The following is a 22,315-nucleotide window of genomic DNA, read 5'->3' on the forward strand; positions in this document are numbered from 1 at the left end:
TTGGGCGACCTGACAATTCACATAAATGTGACACTTAGAGTTGTCATTGTAAGTGAAAGCAAGTCTCCAATAAGCAGTAAATCTGGTCTGCTATGTCCATGTTTCCCGTTTTAAGTTTAGGATTTTGTGTCCTATACTTTCGGTTTTGTACACCAGCTGAAAAATACAATATTTTTTTATTATGGAAAATATATTTTAAAGCTGTTCAGATGGTGCAATGATTCTCTACACTATACTTAGGGCCTACAGTTTGTTTTGTGACTGAAATGAGGCAATTAGAATTTTACTAACCGGGAAATGGCGGAGCATTTCTTAAGTGTATCTTTTAGCCATTGTGTTTTTTAACATTTGAATGTTACACTTACAATCTTATGTCGTTGAAGATCACACTTTCGGCAATTTAATTTAAAATCATTGACGCTAGATTCAGCCAGACACCCACCCACAGGCAGATTATGGGTATGTACGTCACCCAAACCATGCCTTTTCCCAGCCAATCTCATTTGTTGGCCTGTTCCTCTCTCAACCTTCACCTACCATCAAACTCAGGAGGGGCACCTTCAACGAGGTACTAGGGATTTTTACCAGCACAGTCAGAATTTACCAACACAAACTCGTCACATTCACCATGTCCCTACTGTCCGCCTACAGGTTTACTCCGAAGCTCTTAAATTCAACGAAGGTGAGAACGATAAAGGATATGGGCGCTGCATTGTCCCGCCCCATGCCATAACGTTAGCTAGCATGCTAAAACTTTGGTTAGCCACTTGCCAATAAGAACAAACGAAGTTAGCATTTAGCTATTGTAGCTAGCTAACTTAAGACTAGGCCTTAGCTAAGTGATGTGTAGTTAACTAATCAGCTACCGTTAAGCTATGTACCGTAGACTATAAAGTATATAGACTAAACTATGAAGCGAGCACGGTAATGTGTATAGTAGCTAACTTACCATCTTTGATAACACTAATTAGCTAAATGTCTAGGCTTGATTTTCGTAGCTACCTAGCGAACTAGCACACTGTAGTTAGCTAGCTCGCCCCCTAGCCCCAGTTTTAGTTTGTAATGACAATCTGGGATAATTATAAAAAACAACGACATCTAGCTAGATGATACTGAATCGTACTTATGTGGGCCTTCACTGCCTTGATATTGTGCCAAGGACTCAGTTGATTCAATCAGATACCGGCTGTCCAACGTCAGTTGCTTGTACACCACTGTAGGTTTTAGGCAAGTACTAGTAACCAACTATAAAGTAGGTTACCATATCTTGCAATGCAGCTTCATTCCCACAATGTTACTCACAGCAGGAGGCAAATTACAGTCTTTCGTTGACTCTAACTCTTCTGGAAAAGGCATCTCTTGCATGTTAAGCAAAAGAGAACCAGCCATGTTTGATTAGCTGGAACACATAGGAGCACATAACATTAGAAAAGTTGCATTTGAGTGAATTGTACAGGCTACATAACTTTTCCAATATTTCTTGATTGTGTGAAGGCATCTTGTTTCCAGTTGGGCAAAGTGCCTATTTTTCTGTAAATCAAAGGTCAGATACATTCTGACTTGAGGTATATAAAAAAAAAAACATGTGGTTGTGTCCTTATGGCCCTAAAACACATAGAACATGGATGATCTTTAGATACAGTGCTGTGAGCAATGCTTTGACTGAATCAGTTCTATGTTACAATACATAAATGCATTGGCATATGTAGGCCTATTTGCCACTGCACACGTCTATGTTCAGCAATTTTCTGTTTGTTATCCTTTGTCATGGAACTAACACTTCAGTTTCTCTCCTGCAGTGATTAGGTAGGCTAGGTCATCGTTAGTGATACAGGCTAGGTCATTGTTAGGGGATGCAGCCTAGGTCATTGTTAGGGGATGCAGCCTAGGTCATTGTTAGGGGATGCAGCCTAGGTCATTGTTAGGGGATGCAGCCTAGGTCATTGTTAGGGGATGCAGCCTAGGTCATTGTTAGGGATGCAGCCTAGGTCATTGTTGGGGATACCTTGCAGTGCATTAAGGCTTGCTGATGTTTTAAAGTGAGGACTAACACTCCTCTGATTTTTGAAACTTGAAGCCTTTCTCTGGTGACTGCCTGTCTGTGATACATGTCGGCGATTCAACCTGTTTTGACTGATTGCCTCTCTCTTGACACCTTCTTGTGCCTCTCAGAGCACAGCATGTCTCTTCGCCGCTTCCAGAAATGCCACTACATCAACAGTAAGTACTCTGACTGGACCTCCTTCATTTTCCAATTTGATTTACACACATATGCCTTTTACCTAGCAGTGCTGTGATGTTTTGAACTGAGTGGCCCTCATAAATGAGTTGTCTTTTTAACTGTGACGTATTGTATTTTCTCTGTGCCGTTGCAGAACCTGAGAGATGTGCTTTTGGATCTTGTCCCTAAAGAACAGAGTAGGATTAAGAATTTCAAAACGCAGTATGGCAAGACCAACATCGGCTCAATCACTGTGGATATGGTACATTCAGTTCAACTGTCATTTGTAAACATTCTACATTATAGACGTACCCCTTTCAGTGCCAGTTGTCGTGTGAATATGGTAGCTGTTGATGTTAAGTGTGTGTGCCCTTGTCTTTACAGATCTATGGTGGGATGAGAGGTATGAAGGGCCTGGTGTATGAGACCTCAGTGCTGGATGCAGATGAGGTGAGTTAGTCTGTGCAGGGAAAGGCCCTGGACAGAGAACTGAATGCAAGCTCAGTATCAGGTAGGGGGATAGATTGGGCATTTTAGCCATTTTCAGTTGCTTGTTGGCATCTTACATTGTTTACACTTGGGGGGTAGGCAACTAGATTCAGCTGTAGACTGATTTGTTTGATTGGATGGTTGGAACACAATTATAATAATTTGTACGCTGCAAATTGATGACAACTAAGCCCTTTATACCTTGATTACATTGAGACTCGATCACATAAGTCACTTTTTTTTATAGAATTTGTGGGAAACTTGGGAACAGATTTCCTATATTAAACACATTTTTTGCTGAATTCGTAGTGATATTAGGATTTTTTTAAACCAAAAACGAACAAAAGAATTGCCTAGATGACACAACATTTAGGCATGCCCTTTAGTGATTCATTTCCCATGGCTGAGCTGAAGAGAATTGTTTTGAAAGAGTGATTTCCACACTTGCTTAGTACTCCCCTGAGGGAGATGGCAGAATGCTAATTAATTGGATAGTACTAAATGAAATGGAACTAAATAAAAACCATCCTGTGTCTGATGCTTGAAGCTAGACAACTAGCTACTTAAACAGTGACTTGACCTTAAGTCCCACCATACTCATCAGCTTACATTAGCTGAGAATAAGGAAGGTGATATTTTGCAGCCTTTTCAGCACCACTTAAATTTAACCACTTTATTGGCTTAAAAGTCATAAGTCATGTGACATAGGGCCTATGGGTTATGTAATGTCAATGTGGGGTCAAAGGTATTTGAATAAAACAGACTGAGGGAGGTTTTTGGTGGTTTCATCCCTGTTCCACCCCTGTATATTAATGCATGCAAATGCACCCAGTGTATATATGCAAATGAGGCACATAACATTTATTATTTCGTCACAAATTATATATGTTTTTATCTTATATATTACATACACCTAAGCCAAATACATTTAAACTTAAACATTTATTTAAGCTTTTATTTCTTTCATCACATTCCCAGTGGGTCAGAAGTTTACATACACTCAATTAGTATTTGGTAGCATTGCTTTTTAAATTGTTTAACTTGGGTCAAACGTTTTGGGTAGCCTTCCAGATGCTTCCCACAATAAGTTGGGTGAATTTTGGCCCATTCCTCATGACAGAGCTGGTGTAACTGAGTCAGGTTTGTTGGCCTCCTTGCTCGCACACGCTTTTTCAGTTCTGCCCACAAATTTTCTATAGGACTGGGGTCAGTGCTTTGATGGCCACTCCAATACCTTGACTTTGTTGTCCTTAAGCCAATTTGCCTCAACTTTGGAAGTATGCTTAGGGTCATTTGGAAGACCCATTTGCAACCAAGCTTTAACTTTCTGACTGATGTCTTGAGATGTTGCTTCAATATATCCACAATTTTCCTTTCCTCATGATGCCCTCTATTTTGTGGAGTGTACCAGTCCCTCCTGCAGGAAAGCATCCCCACAACATGATGCTGTCACCCCCGTACTTCACGGTTGGGATGGTGTTATTCGACTTGCAAGCCTCCCCCTTTTTCCTCCAAACATAACGATAGTCATTATGGCCAAACAGTTCTATTTTTGTTTCATCAGACCAGAGGACATTTCTTCAAAAAGTACGGTCTTTGTGCCCATGTGCAGTTGCAAACCGTAGTCTGGCTTTTTTATGGCGGTTTTGGAGCAGTGGCTTCTTCCTTGCTGAGCGGCCTTTCAGGTTATGTCGATATAGGACTCGTTTTACTGTGGATATAGATACTTTTGTACCTGTTTACTCCAGCATCTTCACAAGGTCCTTTGCTGCTGTTCTGGGATTGATTTGCACTTTTTGCACCAAAGTACGTTCATCTCTAGGAGACGGAACGCGTCTCCTTCCAGAGCGGTATGACGGCTACGTGGGCCTATGGTGTTTATACTTGCGTACTATTGTTTGTACAGATGAATGTGGTACCTTCAGGCGTTTGGAAATTGCTTCCAAGGATGAACCAGACTTGTGGAGGTCTACATTTTTTTTCTGGGGTCTTGGCTGATTTTCTTTTGATTTTCCCATGATGTCAAGCAGAGGCACAAGGTTTGAAGGTAGGCCTTGAAATACATCCACAGGTATACCTCCAATTGACTCAAATGATGTCAATTAGCCTATCAGAAGTTTCTAAAGCCATGACATAATTTTCTGGAATTTTCCAAGCTGTTGAAAGGCACAGTCAACTTAGTGTATGTAAACTTCTGACCCACTGGAATTGTGATACAGTTAAATAATCTGTCTGTAAACAATTGTTGGAAAAATTACTTGTCATGCACAAAGTAGATGTTCTTACCGACTTGCCAAAGCTATAATTTGCTTACAAGAAATTTGGAGTGGTTGAAAGAGTTTAAGACTCCAACCTAAGTGTATGGCAACTCCCGACTTCAACTGTAAGTGCATTATTAAAAAGATGCAAACATAAAAATAAAAACTTCTTGGCTGCATTTGCGGTTTGTTTTGGATTATTTTTTCCCCAATAGGAACTGAATTCTGTATTTTTGGTGTCACTTTTATTGTAAGTAAGAATAGATGTTTCTGTACACTTCTACATTCATGTGGATGCTACCAGGATTATGGATAATGAGTGAAGAATAGAGGCATAAAGATCATACCTCCTCTGTTATTGGTAATGGTGAGAGGTAAGCATGTTTTGCTGTAGCCTCTAACTTTCCTACTCATCATTGTTAATGATTTTTCTTAATCTTGGCATTATTAGGAATAATTTAGAAGTCTTTAGAAACATCTTATCTACTCAGTTATAAGGAAGTTTGCTTCAGTTATCATTCAGTTACAAAACAAACTGCAAATGCATCTAATGAGTTTGTAGAGTCACAATCTTGATTTAGTCAATGCGTGCAAAGAATAATGGGACCAAATACTAATATTTGGACTACTTTGATACATAAGTGCTGTCATTTCTAAACGGTACTTTCTGTACTGTTGCCTCATGATGGGTATAGACCCCCCCCCCCCCCCCCCCCCACACACACACACACACACACGCGCGCGCATATGGAGGGGAGTGTAGATATCAATTTTTCAAACTTTTTTTTTTAGGGAATTCGTTTCCGTGGTTACAGCATTCCAGAGTGCCAGCAGCTGTTGCCCAAGGCTCCAGGAGGTGCCGAGCCACTGCCCGAAGGTCTGTTCTGGCTGCTGGTGACAGGCCAGGTGCCCACAGAGGAACAGGTGAGTGCTAGCTAGGTAACTCATTATGGAGAGAGAGTATGGCACATCAGCTTAACATGTTGTTACAACAACCCTTTGCATAATGGTACAGATCTCTTTTATTGACTATATACATAATGTGGTTGACTCGTATACCATAAACCACAACATAAAGCTTAACCACAGACAATAGCTCTTGATCTTATCTCTGGGACCTCTGGGAGAAGGTTTGCTTCCATGTTGGTTTAGTGACGGACTATATTTTGCATACAAAACTACATTACGTTTGGTGTGCATAGCTTGACCAATTAACCTATTGTCTGTCCCCAGGTGAACTGGCTGTCCAAGGAATGGGCCAAGCGTGCAGCTCTTCCCTCCCACGTGGTCACCATGCTGGATAACTTCCCCACCAACCTCCACCCCATGTCTCAGTTCAGCGCCGCCATCACAGCTCTGAACAGTGAGAGTAGCTTCGCCCGAGCCTACTCCGAGGGAGTCAACAAGGCCATGTACTGGGAGGTGAGCTCAGGAAACATACCCTAAAGAATGTTGAACAGTGTACACTGTTGTGGGAAACCATGTTGTTCAATAGGACAAACCATTGTGAAATGTAGCAAAATGTCAATGCGCCACAGTTATAAGAAGTCAAGATGGTGGAATCTGAACAAATGTGTTAAAAATCTGTTGAAAAAGTGCCTTCTTTCCGATTACACTATTGACATGAAAATTATTCTCTTCTCTCAGTTTGTCTATGAAGACTCCATGGATCTGATCGCTAAACTGCCATGCGTTGCGGCCAAGATTTACCGCAACCTTTACCGTGAGGGCAGCAGCATCGGCGCCATCGACTCCAGTCTGGACTGGTCCCACAACTTCACCAACATGCTGGGCTACAGCGATGCCACGTTCACTGAGCTCATGCGACTGTACCTCACCATTCACAGGTCAGTTTTTATTTTATAGAGAGTGCTACTTCATTCATAATCATTTTTTCTAAGTTTATCATCCATTAGTCTCTACCTTGGTAACTTTAGGGTGTTCAGCTCCTGCTCTGTCATTGCACAATGCAGTTATGTGGCTGCATCACTTATTCTTTCATTCACACCCCTTTTCTCCTTTGCTATAGTGACCATGAGGGTGGTAATGTGAGTGCCCACACCAGCCACTTAGTGGGCAGTGCCCTGTCTGACCCCTACCTGTCCTTCAGCGCAGCTATGAACGGCTTGGCCGGACCTCTTCATGGACTGGCTAACCAGGTGTGTATGGATGCTAATGTCAAAGTTAACATGTGTGTAAATATTATGAAAACTGAGTGTACAAAACATTAGGAACACCTTCCTATAATGAATTGCACCCCCTTTTGCCCTCAGAACGGCCTGAATTTGTCAGTGAATGGACTCAACAAGGTGTTGAAAGCATTCCACAGGGATGCTGGCCCATGTTGACTCCAATGCTTCCCACAGTTGTCAAATTGTCTGGACTCTTCATGCACACGGAAAACTATTGAGCGCGAACCCAGCAGCGTTGCAGATCTTGACACACTCAAACTGGAGTGCCTGGCACTTATTATTACCATACCCCGTTCAAAGGCACTTACGTTTTTTTGTCTTGCCCATTCACCCTCGGAATGGCACACACACAATCCATGTCTCAATTGTCTGAATGCTTAAAAATCCTAATTTAACCTGTCTCCTCTCCATCTACACTGATTGAAGTGGATTTAATAATTAAGGGATCATATCGTTCACCTGGTCACTCTCATGGAAAGAGCAGGTGTTCCTAATGTATTGTACACTTGGCACACACAGTACCAGTCAAAAGTTTGGAAACACCTACCTATTCCAGGGTTTCTTTATTTTGACTATTTTCTACATTGTATAATAATAGTGAAGACATCAAAACTATGAAATAACATATGGAATCATATAGTAACCAAAACGGTGTTAACCTCTAGGGTACGTGGGATGGTAGCGTCCCACCTCGCCAACAGCCAGTGAAACTGCAGGGCACCAAATTCAAAACAGAAATCCCATAATTAAAATTCCTCAAACATACATGTATTTTACACCATTTTAAAGATACTTGTTGCAAATCCAGGCACAGTGTCTGATTTCAAAAAGGCTTTCCGACAAAAGCAAACCAAACGATTATGTTAAGTCAGAGCCAAGTCACAGAAAAACACAGCCATTTTTCCAGCCAAAGAGAGGAGTCACAAAAAGCAGAAATATAGATAAAATGAATCACTAACCTTTGATCTTCATCATAGGACTTCATGTTACACAATACATGTATATTTTGTTCGGTAAAGTTCATATTTATATCAAAAAAATCAGAGTTTACATTGGCGGGTTACGTTCAGTAGTTCCAAAACATCCAGTGATTTTTCAGAGTTTTCTATCCAAATCTACTAATTATATGCATATTCTAGCTTTTATGGATGAGTAGCAGGCAGTTTAATTTGGGCACGCTTTTCATCCAAAATCCCCAATGCTGCCCTCTACCCTAGAGAAGTTAAACAAATCAAAATATATTTTATATTTGAGGTTCTTCAAAGTAGCCGCCCTTTGCCTTGATGACAACATTGTACACTCTTGGCATTCTCTCAACCAGCTTCATGAGGTGCCTGTAATGCATTTAAATTAACAGGTGTGCCTTGTTAAGTTAATTTGTGGAATTTCCTTAATGCATTTGAGCCAATCAGTTGTGTTGTGAAAAGGTAGGGCTGGTATACAGAACATGGCCCTATTTGGTAAAATACGAAGTCCATATTTTGGCAAGAACAGCTCAAATAAGCAAAGAGAAATGACAGTCTCTTACTTTAATGCGGAAATGTAAGTTTCTTCAGGTGCAGTCACAAAAACCATCAAGCGCTATGAAGAAATTGACTCTCATGAGGACTGCCACAGAAAAGGAAGGCCCACAGTTACCTCTGCTGCAGCCTCAGAAATTGCATCCCAAACAAGATACATCAACATAAATTGTTAAGAGGAAAATGCGGCCTCCCGGGTGGCGCAATGGTTAAGGGCTGCAGTGCAGAGACTCTGGGTTCGCGCCCAGGCTCTGTCGTAACCGGCCGCGACCGGGAGGTCTGTGCGGCGACGCACAATTGGCCTAGCGTCGTCCGAGTGATTGGCCGGTCCTTGTCTCATCGCGTACCAGCGACTCCTGTGGCGGGCCGGGAGCAGTGTGCTCTAACCAAGGTTGCCAGGTGCACGGTGTTTCCTCCGACACATTGGTGCGGCTGGCTTCCGGGATGGATGTGCGCTGTGTTAAGAAGCAGTGCGGCTGGTTGGGTTGTGTATCGCAGGACGCATTACTTTCGACTTTCATCTCTCCTGTACGGGAGATGAGACAAGATAGTAGCTACTAACAATTGATGAAATCGGGGAGAAAAAGGGGGAAAAAACAAAAGAGGAAAATGCATGAATCAGGCCTTCATGGTCGAATTGCTGCAAAGAAACCACTGCTAAAAGGACACCAAGAAGAAACTTGCTTGGGCCAAGAAATGTAAGCAATGGGCATAAGACCGGTGGAAATCTGTCCTTTGGTCTGATGAGTCCAAATTTGAGATTTTTGGTTCCAACCACCGTGTCTTTGAGACACAGAGTAGGTGAACGGATGATCTCCGCATTTTGCTCCCACCGGGAAGCATGGAGGTGGTGGTGTAAGGATGTGGGGGTGCTTTGCTGGTGACACTGTCAGTGATTTATTTGGAATTCAAGGCACACTTAAGCTGCATGGCTACCACAGCATTCTGCAGCGATATGCCATCCCATCTGGTTTGCGCCTAGTGGGACTTTCGTTTGTTTTTCAACAGTGCAATGACCCAACACACCTCCAGGCTGTGTAAGGGCTATTTGACCAAGAAAGAGTGATGGAGTGCTGCATCAGATGACCTGGCCTCCACAATCACCCAACCTCAACCCAGCAAATGTGGGAACTCCTTCAAGACTGTTGTAAAACCATTCCAGGTGAAGCTGATTGTGTGTGCGCAAAGCTTTCATCAAGGCAAAGGGTGGCTACTTTGAAGAATATAAAATATACTCTATAAATATACTGGTTGTGTGTGTATACACTACTGTTGAAAAGTTTTGGGTCACTTAAATGTCCTTGTTTTCCATGAAAACATACATGAAAGGAGTTGCAAAATGAATAGGAAATATATTCAAAATGTTGACATGGTTATAAATAATGATTTTTAAATTATGTTCGTCAAAGAATCCATTTGCAGCAATTACAGCCTTGCAGACCTTTGGCATTCTAGTTGTCAATTTGTTGATGTTTTCTGAAGAGATTTAACCATGCTTCCTGATTGGCTTGATGGGCACTTCTTACGTACTATACGGTCAAGCTGCTCCCACAACAGCTCAATAGGGTTGAGATCCGGTGACTGTGCTAGCCACTCCATTATAGACAGAATACCAGCTGACTGCTTCTTCGCTAAATAGTTATTGCATAGTTTGGAGCTGTGCTTTGGGTCATTGTCCTGTTGTAGGAGGAAATTGTCTTCTTAGGGCTAGGCGTCCCGTCAGCGGGACACCCGTCGACAACTTCCGGTGAAATCAGAGGGTGCGCAATTCAAATAAACAATCATTAAAATTATGGATATTAAACATTTAGGTACATACAAGTGTCTTATATCGGTTAAAAGCTTAGTCTTGTTCATCAAACTGAATTGTCCGATTTACAATAGGCTTTACAGGGAAAGCATGCCATATGATTATTTGAGGACGGCGCCCCTCAAAATATTTTTCAACCAGCACAGGCTTCATAAAATCACAAATGGTGATTTAAAATATTCACTTTTTGAAAATCTTCCTCTGATTTGCATTCCAATGGGTCCCAGCTACAACATGCATGGTAGTTTTGTTAGATCAAATCCTTCTTTATATTCCAAAAAATCAGTTTAGTTGGCACCATTGATTTCAGTAATCCACTCGTTCAACATGCAGAGAAAGGAATCCAAAAAGCTACCGCCAAACTTTGTTAACCTCTTACGTCGACCCGACACGCAAGCGTCCCATCTAGACACCTGGAAATGCAAATGCGCTACGCTAAATGTACTCGTTAAAACTCAAACGTTCATTAAAACACACATGCAGGGTATTGAATTAAAGCTACACTCGTTGTGAATCTAGCCAACAAGTCCGATTTTTAAAATGCTTTTCGGCGAAAGCATGAGAAGCTATTATCTGATAGCATGCAACACCCCGAAATACCTGAAGGCGACGTAAACAAAATAATTAGCGTAGCCGGCGCTACACAAATAGCAGAAATAAAATATAAAACATTCATTACCTTTGACGAGCTTCTTTGTTGGCACTCCTATATGCCCCATAAACATCACTATTGGGTCTTTTTTTTCGATTAAATCGGTCCACATATACCCAAAATATCCATCTATGGAAACTGTGATTCAGAAAAAACCACTGTTTCAAAACGCAGCGTCATTTTTTTAAATAAAAAAAGTCGACGATAAACTTTCACAAAACACTTCGAAATACTTTTGTAATCCAACTTTAGGTATTAGTAAACGTTAATAATCTATCAAATTGATCACGGGGCGATGTGTATTCAATAGCTCCACGTCTTCAAATCATGTTCGGAAATCTCTCTTCCAAAACTTCCTGTCGGAGACCGGATGGAATGGGGTCTCTCCTTTGTTTGACCAAGAAATGACTCCCAGGAAATTGACATGACTGGCGACATCGTGTGGAAGCTGTAGGAATTGCAATCTCAGCCCCATTTAATTTGGTGTCCCTTAAACAATACATGCAAGTGGCGCATGGATATTTTTTCCTGTTTTCAGTGACCAGTTTTTCTTGCGCTTTTCGATGAAACACACGCTCTGTTATAGTCACAGCCATGATTTAACCAGTTTTAGAAACGTGAGAGTGTTTTCTATCCACACATACTAATCATATGCATATACTATATTCCTGGCATGAGTAGCAGGACACTGAAATGTTGTGCGATTTTTAACAGAATGTTCGAAAAAGTAGGGGGTCGACTTAAGAGGATTTATTAAAGTAATCAAAAATGTAATCAAACTATACTATTTCATACGGAAAGAAGTATTTTTAATTTGACCTTTATTTAACTAGGCAAGTCAGTTAAGAACAAATTATTATTTTTAATGACGGCCTAGGAACAGTGGGTTAACTGCCTGTTCAGGGGCAGAACGACAGATTTGTACCTTGTCAGCTCGGGGATTCCGGTTACTAGTCCAACGCTCTAACCACTAGGCTACCCTGCCGCCCCGGGGGGCTATGGTTATGTTCAATAGAAATAGAAAAGCAAAATAAGCAGGTGCGCATCGTCGCACACCCACAGACTGATTTCCAACTCTAACTCCCAGTACCAAAACTCAAAATTCTTCCTTGTTTGGGAAGAAACTAGGCTGAAACCTTGAACACTGACGTGTAGTGGAAGCCATATGAATTGCAATCTTGGGGCTGGAATTGCAATGACCCATAGCTTTCCATTGTAAGAGCATGGGCTCAATTTTTTCCCGGTTGGTTTTTCTTTGGATTTTCTCCCACCATATCAATTGTGTTATCGTGGCATACATTATTTTAACATTTCTACAAACTTCAAAGTGTTTTCTATCCAGTGGTACCAATTATATCCATATCCTGGCTTCTGGGCTTGAGTAACAGGCAGTTTACTTGGGGCACGTCAGTCAGACAGGAAGTGGAGAAAAATAGACCCTAGCCTGAAGATTAAGCGCTGTCTACAGGGTATGGCATGCCTTTGCAAAATGGAGTGATAGCCTTCCTTCTTCAATCTCCTTTACCCTGTATAAATATCCCACTTTACCACCACCAAAGCACCCCCAGAACATCACATTGCCTCCACTATGCTTGACAGATGGCGTCAAGCACTCCTCCAGCTTTTCATTTTTTCTGTGTCTCACAAATGTTCTTTGATCACCTCAAATTTAGATTTGTCTGTCCAGAACACTTTTCCCCAATCTTCCTCTGTCCAGTGTCTTTTGCCCATCTTAATCATTTATTTGTATTGGCCAGTCTGAGAGATGGCTTTTTCTTTGCAACTCTGCCTAAAAGGCCAGCATCCCAAATTCGCCTCTTCACTGTTGAGACGGGTGTTTTGCGGGTACTATTTAATGAAGCTGCCAGTTGAGGACTTGTGAGGCGTCTTTCTCAAACTAGACACTCATGTACTTGTCCTCTTGCTCAGTTGTGCACCAGGTCTTCACACTCCTTTCTATTCTTGTTAGAACCAGTTTGCACTGTTCTGTGAAGGGAGTAGTACAGATTTGTACGAGATCTTCAGTTTCCTGGCAATTTCTCGCATGGAATAGCCTTAATTTCTCAGAACAAGGATAGCCTGACGAGTTTCAGAAGAAAGTTCTGTTTCTGGCCATTTTGTAATCAAACCCACAAATGCTGATGCTCCAGATACTCAGTCTGAAGGCGGCAGGTTTTATTGCTTCTTTAATCAGAAGTTTTCAGCTATGCTAACATAATTGTAAAAGGGTTTTCTAATTATCACTTAGCTTTTTTAAAACGATAAACTTGGATTAGCTAACAACGTGCCAATTGGAACACAGGAGTGATGGTTGCTGATAAGTGGCCTCTGTACGCTTATGTAGATATTCCATTAAATCAGCCGTACAATTGTCATTTACAACGTCTACACTGTATTTCTGATCAAATAGATGTTATTTTTTTTTAAATTTACAAATTGCTTTTTTTTTCAAAAACAAAGACATTTCTAAGTGACTCCATGTTGGAATGGTAGTGTGTGTATTTATATGTATGTGTGCTATTTAGCAGACACCTTTATCCAAAGGTATCTGTTTTCATTCAAAGCAAGGCTTTCATCCTCCCTCTCCATTAACATAATGGAGAGAGAGGATGACTATGGAACTATAATAAGCTCAGTAGTGAAAATTGAGAATGAAAGCAGTGATTTTGTTTTGGTTGGAGTGAGCCCCTGCCTTACCTCTGACCTATGCCCCTTGTAGGAGGTGCTGGTATGGCTGACGGCCCTGCAGAAGGAGATGGGAGGAGAGGTGTCTGACGAGGCCATGAGAGACTACATCTGGAACACCCTCAAGTCTGGAAGGGTAAGTGGTCTGGACTGGAGGGCATGCTAAGTTGGGTCAATGAGTCAAGGTCAGGAAACTTTTCCATCTACCTAAAAGTGTAGTGAACAGGTGTACAAAAGAAAGGATGCATTTTTTTCATTTGAGGAATAAGCTGCAAGGGGAATGATATGTAACCTCAAAGATAGTAATCCTACCTTTTTGACCTTCTGTTTGCGTTCTCTCAGGTGGTTCCAGGTTACGGCCATGCCGTCCTGAGGAGGACAGACCCCAGGTACACCTGCCAGCAGGAGTTTGCCTTCAAGCACCTGCCCGATGACCCCATGTTCAAACTGGTGCACCAACTCTACAAGATCGTGCCCAACGTGCTGCTGGAACAGGGCAAGGCCAAGAACCCCTGGCCTAATGTGGACGCCCACAGTGGAGTGCTGCTGCAGGTGAGTGGTGGGGTTACAGAAGGATGGAGCCAACTATTGCAGTACACTTTCAACTGATTGGGAGGGACACTGCATGAAGGTTACAAGAAAGGCCTCCATCTCTTGACGGGATGAAGGAAAATGTAAAGGTCTAATTTGAGCTTCTTTTCATAGTTTGTTCCATCTTAGTGAACTGTCAGAGACAAAAAAAAAGTCTGGGCGCTCTTCTCTACTTGAGCTGTCCCTCATCTTCCTGCAAAGCAATTATGTATCACATACAATTGGGAGCGCAATAATGAAATACCTTGTTCTGTGAAATTAACCCTCCATCCCCTCCCTCTCTCCTGTCCTAACAGTACTATGGGATGACAGAGATGAACTACTACACAGTGCTGTTCGGCGTGTCCCGAGCACTGGGGGTGCTGGCCCAGCTGATCTGGAGCCGAGCCCTGGGCTTCCCCCTGGAGCGCCCCAAGTCCATGAGCACGGACGGACTCATGAACCTAGTGGGGGCCAACAAATCCGGGTAAAGATGAAGAGGGAAGGAGTAGGATGAGGACAAAGAATAACAAAAGGGGGGCGGAATAGGGGAGTTGGATGCAAAATATATAGTACACTTATGAAAACATTAAAGGGCCTTTGCTGGATTTAGCCGGTTCAAGTCAGTGACACCAAGGTAATTTTTTTCCTTTCGTTGAGCCACGGTAGTTGTCTTGAGATATTGAAGATGACTTGGTTTTGTAAAGAAATCATGTCCATTTTTTTTGTTCTAAAATGTGGGGCACTCGCATTGTCTGACGGAATTATCCAAAATACCAAAACAAAAGACAACACTCCATGGCAAGCAAGGTCCTTCTGTAATGTAACCACTCTAATCTGGCCTAGCAGGTTAGAATATGTACAGTATGCAAATGACCAAGGTCCTTCTGTAATGTAACCACTCTAATCTGGCCTAGCAGGTTAGAATATGTACAGTATGCAAATGACCAAGGTCGGTAGATTAGTAATGGGGTACTGCAGCCCCTTTCATCACTGACTGACGACACACCGCTATCAATTAAGGCAGAGTTCACTTATTACACCACCTCTTTCTGGCAGTATTCACCAACCCCATGGCACCTCTGGCAATCAGAATACTCTGCAGGTTGTACAGTGCTTCACAAATGGCGCTATCTGTTCTCTTGGGAAGGGAGGTTGTTTTGAAAAGTGACAGGGTAAGACAGCACTGTTTCCCAAGCTGAAAGGACTTTGACTGTTTTTAAATCTTTTCTATCAGATTCGGGGGGGGGGGGGGGGGGGGTGAATTCATCTTTTAGACTTTCTTCAAGACCTGAGGGCAACCTTAAAACATCAATTGAACTCAATCAATTTTCTCTTATCAGCAAAATGAATGTAATTGAAGAGATGGCTAGCATTGACTAATGGCACACTTGACCTGTTAAATCAATGTACTTTTAGAATGTTTTGTAAATGTTTGCTGGTTTTACTATGTCCAACTGAAATGTCTCATGTTGCTCATGAAGCAAGCACACATCTGAAACACCATATTAAATAATCTAATGGTTGTGTTAAACTGGATTGTTAAGATACATATTTGCTTGGTTTAGTTTTAAGGTTGCCCTCTGGTCTAGGGGTGGGGGGCCTTATGTGTTTGTAATAGTCTGTTTCAATGCAGACCTTATCCAATACACTCCAATTGGGCACAGAGGGCCCAACACCACCCCCTGGGTATTAATTTAATTTGTTTTCAACAGCCCCCTACACTGTCTTTTCCCAGCTGATTCCTTCCCACATAGTATACATGTATTTTAGGTTTTACAAGTTTGTTCTGATCCTGTTTTAATCAAACCTCAGGTTATTCTGGTTTAACGAGAAATACATCTGATGTGAGATCATTGTAAAGTGAAGGAGGAATTTTAACTTTAATGTAGCAGAGTGGGATTGTACAGTGGATGTGGGAGAGAAAATGGAAAACAAAACAAAGTCCAATAAATGTTTTTATTAGAAATTACTCTTTCGAATACTCCAATTGTGGTGTTTATGCAACTGCAACAACTCATTCGTTCCTACAATAGGCAGTTCATTGTGGATTTCTATCGCAACATTTATGGGGATGTGGTTGTTTCACATTCCTTAGCTGAATGCATTTCTAGAATGTGCATTGGATAAGTGTCAGCTAAAAGACTACACAGTAATGTGTGGTCATAATGGGGTACCGCAGAGTGATGTTATTCAGTGCAGGCTGTGTATAGTACATACTGTATTCTGAGGGCGTCTCAGTTATTAATAGTGTTCCAGACATTTCTCCACAGCACTCAAGTTTCTACTTCCCTTTGGCCTAATCAAGATTTCATGCACCTGTAGTACAGAGACTCTGGATTCTTCTGAAGTACAAATAAGCAAACAGATCAATGTGCTTTAGTAAGGAAATACAAAATTGCTATGTGTAGCAACTGTGGGTACAAATGGGCTCACGAGGTGCCCTCACGAGGGCTGACTATATCGATGGCAAATTAGGAGAAATAACAATTACCACTGACATACAACCCTGATATTCACAAAAATACAGCAACAGTTGTACTATAGTAGTATATTGACTGGTTTTAAAGAGCCTAAAACACATAAAAGGGAAGCACTGACTAGTTGTAATGGCTGACAGGACCTTAGGAGCCCTGATTCCCACTATATTAACCTTAACGTTAGCCACCAAAATAAACATTTAATGCAAATCAGGGAAATGTTATAGGACCGTAATAAAGAAATCTCCCCTGCAATCTTTTACATGTGAGGTAATAAGAATTTTACATGTAAACAAATATAAAATACCTCATACTACACTGAACAAAAATAAAAAAGCAACAATAAGATTTCTGAGTTACAGTTCATATAAGGAAATCAATTGAAATTAATAAATTGGGCCCTAAACTATGGATTTCACATGACTGGGAATACAGATATGCATCTGTTCAGATGCCTTAAAAAAATAAAAAGTTTAAAAAGTAGGGGCGTGGATCAGAAAACCAGTCAATATCTGGTGTGACCTCAATTTTTGCCTCGTGCAGCGCGAGTCACATTTCCTTCCCAAAGGGTTGATCAGGCTGTGGAATGTTGTCCCACGCTTCCAATGGCTGTGCAAAGTTGCTGGATATTGGCGGGAACTGGAACAGGCCGTACATGTCGATCCAGAGCATCCCAAACATCAGGTGATGGCGGCGGATGATTGGCAAGACAATGGGCCTCAGGATTTCAAGGTCTCTCTGTGCATTCAAATTGCCATTGATAAAATGCAATTGTTTTGGTCTGTAGCTTATGCCTGTCTGCCCGTACCAAAACCCCACCGCCATCATGGGGCACTCCGTTTACAATGTTGACATCAGCAAACCGCTCACCCACACAACATGCAGTGTGCCCGGTACAGTTGAAACCGGGATTCATCCGTAAAAAGCACACTTCGCCAGCATGCCAGTTGCATATAAGTCGAGCATTTGCCCATTAAGTCGGTTACAACGCCGAACTGCAGTCAGATCAAGACCCTTGGTGAGGACGACAAGCAGGTAGATGAGCTTCCCTGATATGGTTTGTGCAGAAATTATTTGGTTGTGCAAACCCACAGTTTCATCAGTTGGCTGGTCTCAAACGATTCCACAGGTGAAGAAGCCAGATGTGGTAGTCCTGGGCTGATGTGGTTACACGTGGTCTGCGGTTATGAGGCTGGTTGGACGTACTGCCAACTTCTCTAAAATGATGTTGGAGGCGGTTTCTGGTGGAGAAATTCATATTAAAATATCTGGCAACAGCTCTGGTGGACATTCCTGAAGTCAGCATGCCAATTGCATGATCCCTCAAATCTGTGGCAATGTGTTGTGATTTTTAGTGACTTTTTGTTTTCCCCGGAAAAGTGCACCTGTGTTAATGTTTTATCAGCTTCTTGATATGCCACACCTGTCAGGTGAGTGGATTATCTTGGCAAAGGAGAAATGTTCACTAACAGGGACGTAAACAAATGATCTTTTATTTCAGCTCATGAAACATGGGACATACACTTTACATGTTGCATTTATATTTTTGTTCAGTGTAAATGTGGAATTTGCTTTGGTATTTATCCAGAACACTGCAGCCCGCCTGGTGTTCAACCTTCCCATATTCTCCCTTGGCACCCTGCTCCTCCTCAGACTCCTGGCTTCCAGTCGAATCTCACATCCACGACGAGACCGTGGTACTTGCCTAGAGGACAGCAAGAGGAACTACCCCTCCCTACCTTCAGGCTCTGCTCAAACCTTACACCCCAACCTGAGTACTCTCTGCCACCTCTGGTCTCTTGGCTCTCCCACACCTACTGGAGGGCAGCTCCCGCTCAGCACAGTCCAAGGTCTTCTCTGTCCTGGCACCCCAATGGTGGAACTAGCTTCCCCCTGAAGCTAGGACAGCAGAGTTTCTGCCCATCTACCAAAACCTCTGAAACACCTACCTCTTCAAAGAGAATCTTAAATTATCCCATAGCCTCCTGTCCCCAAAAAAGCTAGCTACTTTGAGGAAAAATGTACTATGACTTATATGTGGTTGTCCCACCTAGCTACTTAAGATGGAATGCATTAACTGCAAGTCACTCTGGATAAGAGTGTCTGCTAAATGAAATATCAGGCTCTGCATCAAATTAGCAATGTGGGACAATTCCCAAAGAATCCAGTACATGCGAAGGATGGTCCCAGTCTGAAATACTGCTCTTTACACATGCAAATAGTGCCGGTGGCATTCGAGCAGTCAAGATGGAGATTCATTCACTAAACTCCAACCGTGTTCAACAAGCAAGTTGACATTTGTCATGAATTTTGCCCTGACGGCAGAGTGATTACCGGGTTAGCAGTGTGGTTAAAATTGGGGATAGGTTTAAAATCTGATTTTATGACTGGCTGTGCTAGCTGTGTCATTCCTATGTGGTGCCTTTTCTTTCCCCAGGAAATATCACTTCTTATTTAGTGTAAAATAATGTCATGTGGATTCCAAAAGGCTTTAAATATAAGGTCAGATGTCCTTTATCTTAAAAACAAATATGGCTCTTAAAGGGAATTGTATATATTTTGGACACTTTTTCAGCATTTTTGCCATGGATGTTATTAAATCAACTTCCATGAGAAATAGAAATTTGACAATCCTAGTTAAATCCATGAATAATGTTTATCATGATTATTGTATTATATTTAAGATTTTCTGTGGCCATACAGTGCCTTGCGAAAGTATTCGGCCCCCTTGAACTTTGCAACCTTTTGCCACATGTCAGGCTTCAAACATAAAGATATAAAAGTGTATTTTTTTGTGAAGAATCAACAACAAGTGGGACACAATCATGAAGTGGAACGACATTTATTGGATATTTCAAACTTTTTGAACAAATCAAAAACTTAAAAATTGGGCGTGCAAAATTATTCAGCCCCCTTAAGTTAATACTTTGTAGCGCCACCTTTTGCTGCGATTACAGCTGTAAGTCGCTTGGGGTATGTCTCTATCAGTTTTGCACATCGAGAGACTGACATTTTTTCCCATTCCTCCTTGCAAAACAGCTCGAGCTCAGTGAGGTTGGATGGAGAGCATTTGTGAACAGCAGTTTTCAGTTCTTTCCACAGATTCTCGATTGGATTCAGGTCTGGACTTTGACTTGGCCATTCTAACACCTGGATATGTTTATTTTTGAACCATTCCATTGTAGATTTTGCTTTATGTTTTGGATCATTGTCTTGTTGGAAGACAAATCTCCGTCCCAGTCTCAGGTCTTTTGCAGACTCCATCAGGTTTTCTTCCAGAATGGTCCTGGATTTGGCTCCATCCATCTTCCCATCAATTTTAACCATCTTCCCTGTCCCTGCTGAAGAAAAGCAGGCCCAAACCATGATGCTGCCACCACCATGTTTGACAGTGGGGATGGTGTGTTCAGCTGTGTTGCTTTTACGCCAAACATAACGTTTTGCATTGTTGCCAAAAAGTTCAATTTTGGTTTCATCTGACCAGAGCACCTTCTTCCACATGTTTGGTGTGTCTCCCAGGTGGCTTGTGGCAAACTTTAAACAACACTTTTTATGGATATCTTTAAGAAATGGCTTTCTTCTTGCCACTCTTCCATAAAGGCCAGATTTGTGCAATATACGACTGATTGTTGTCCTATGGACAGAGTCTCCAACCTCAGCTGTAGATCTCTGCAGTTCATCCAGAGTGATAATGGGCCTCTTGGCTGCATCTCTGATCAGTCTTCTCCTTGTATGAGCTGAAAGTTTAGAGGGACGGCCAGGTCTTGGTAGATTTGCAGTGGTCTGATACTCCTTCCATTTCAATATTATCGCTTGCACAGTGCTCCTTGGGATGTTTAAAGCTTGGGAAATCTTTTTGTATCCAAATCCGGCTTTAAACTTCTTCACAACAGTATCTCGGACCTGCCTGGTGTGTTCCTTGTTCTTCATGATGCTCTCTGCGCTTTTAACGGACCTCTGAGACTATCACAGTGCAGGTGCATTTATACGGAGACTTGATTACACACAGGTGGATTGTATTTATCATCATTAGTCATTTAGGTCAACATTGGATCATTCAGAGATCCTCACTGAACTTCTGGAGAGAGTTTGCTGCACTGAAAGTAAAGGGGCTGAATAATTTTGCACGCCCAATTTTTCAGTTTTTGATTTGTTAAAAAAGTTTGAAATATCCAATAAATGTCGTTCCACTTCACGATTGTGTCCCACTTGTTGTTGATTCTTCACAAAAAAATACAGTTTTATATCTTTATGTTTGAAGCCTGAAATGTGGCAAAAGGTCGCAAAGTTCAAGGGGGCCGAATACTTTCGCAAGGCACTGTATATAGGCCGTTGGGAGTATGCAGAATTTGTTGGTTTAATAGCATGTGACATTTCAAAAATCTAGTATACTTTAAATGTCAGGATGTCATACTCATTTAGGCTTTGACAACAGCTGATCAATTAGATATGGGGATGATCTACCGAAATCAATGAATAGCGGGAAACAGCGCATGACGTATTCAGTATTTTAAAAGTCAATACTTTGTAGAGCCACCTTTAGCAGCAATTACAGCTACAAGTCTCTTGGGGGTATGGAACATTATTGAAGATTTATGTTAAACATCCTAAAGATTGATTCTATACATCGTTTGACATGTTTCTACGGACTGTAACGAAACTTTGACTGTCTGCTCCTAGTGATTGCGGGTCATGAATTTGGATTACTGTACTAAATGCTTGAATAAAAAGGAAGTATTTGGACATTATTGAACAAAACAAACATTTTATGTGGAACTGTGATTCCTGGGAGTGCATTCTGATGAAGATCTAAGGTAAGTGAATATTTATTATGCTATTTCTGACTTCTGTTGACTACACAACATGGTGGATATCTGTTTTGGTCTCTGAGCGCCGTACTCGGATTATAGCATGGTGTGCTTTTTCCGTAAAGTTTTTTTGAAATCTGACAGTGGTTGCATTAAGGAGAAGTGTATCTATAATTCTGTGCATAATAGTTGTATCTTTTATCAATGTTTATTATGAGTATTTCTGTAAACTGATGTGGCTCTCTGCAAAATCACTGGATGTTTTGGAACTACTGAACGTAAACAGATTTTTTTTATCAGAAGTCCTGAGTGTCATCTGATGAAGGTCAAATGTTAGTGATTCATTTCTCTGTATTTCTGCTTTTTGTGACTTCTCTTTGGCTGGAAAAATGGCTTTTCTGTGACTTGGCTCTGACATAACATAATCGTTTGGTTTGCTTTCGCTGTAAAGCCTTTTTGAAATCGGACACTGGTGGGATTAACAAGTATCTTTAAAATGGTGTAAAATACTTGTATGTTTGAGGAATTTTAATTATGGGATTTCTGTTTTGAATTTGGCGCCCTGCACTTTCACTGGCTGTGATCCCTTTAGCGGGATCTCAGTCCAAAGAGGTTTTAAGTCATACCACA

The 22,315-nt window shown here is 41.6% G+C and overlaps 1 protein-coding gene across 1 annotated transcript; it reads left to right on the forward strand.

The window, feature by feature from the left end:
- The first annotated feature begins 455 nt into the window (after positions 1-455).
- LOC139413626 (citrate synthase, mitochondrial-like) lies at positions 456-16,369 on the forward strand. The gene is made up of 12 exons (XM_071161236.1): positions 456-568; positions 652-682; positions 2,173-2,220; positions 2,376-2,483; positions 2,606-2,671; positions 5,761-5,892; positions 6,202-6,390; positions 6,616-6,815; positions 6,998-7,127; positions 13,862-13,963; positions 14,170-14,379; positions 14,715-16,369. The coding sequence occupies exons 1-12, from the start codon at positions 456-458 to the stop codon at positions 14,886-14,888; spliced, it is 1,503 nt and encodes a 500-aa protein (XP_071017337.1). The 3' UTR covers positions 14,889-16,369.
- The last annotated feature ends 5,946 nt before the right edge of the window (positions 16,370-22,315 follow it).

Source organism: Oncorhynchus clarkii, chromosome 7, assembly GCF_045791955.1.
Source record: "Oncorhynchus clarkii lewisi isolate Uvic-CL-2024 chromosome 7, UVic_Ocla_1.0, whole genome shotgun sequence".
Lineage (NCBI taxonomy): Eukaryota > Metazoa > Chordata > Actinopteri > Salmoniformes > Salmonidae > Oncorhynchus > Oncorhynchus clarkii.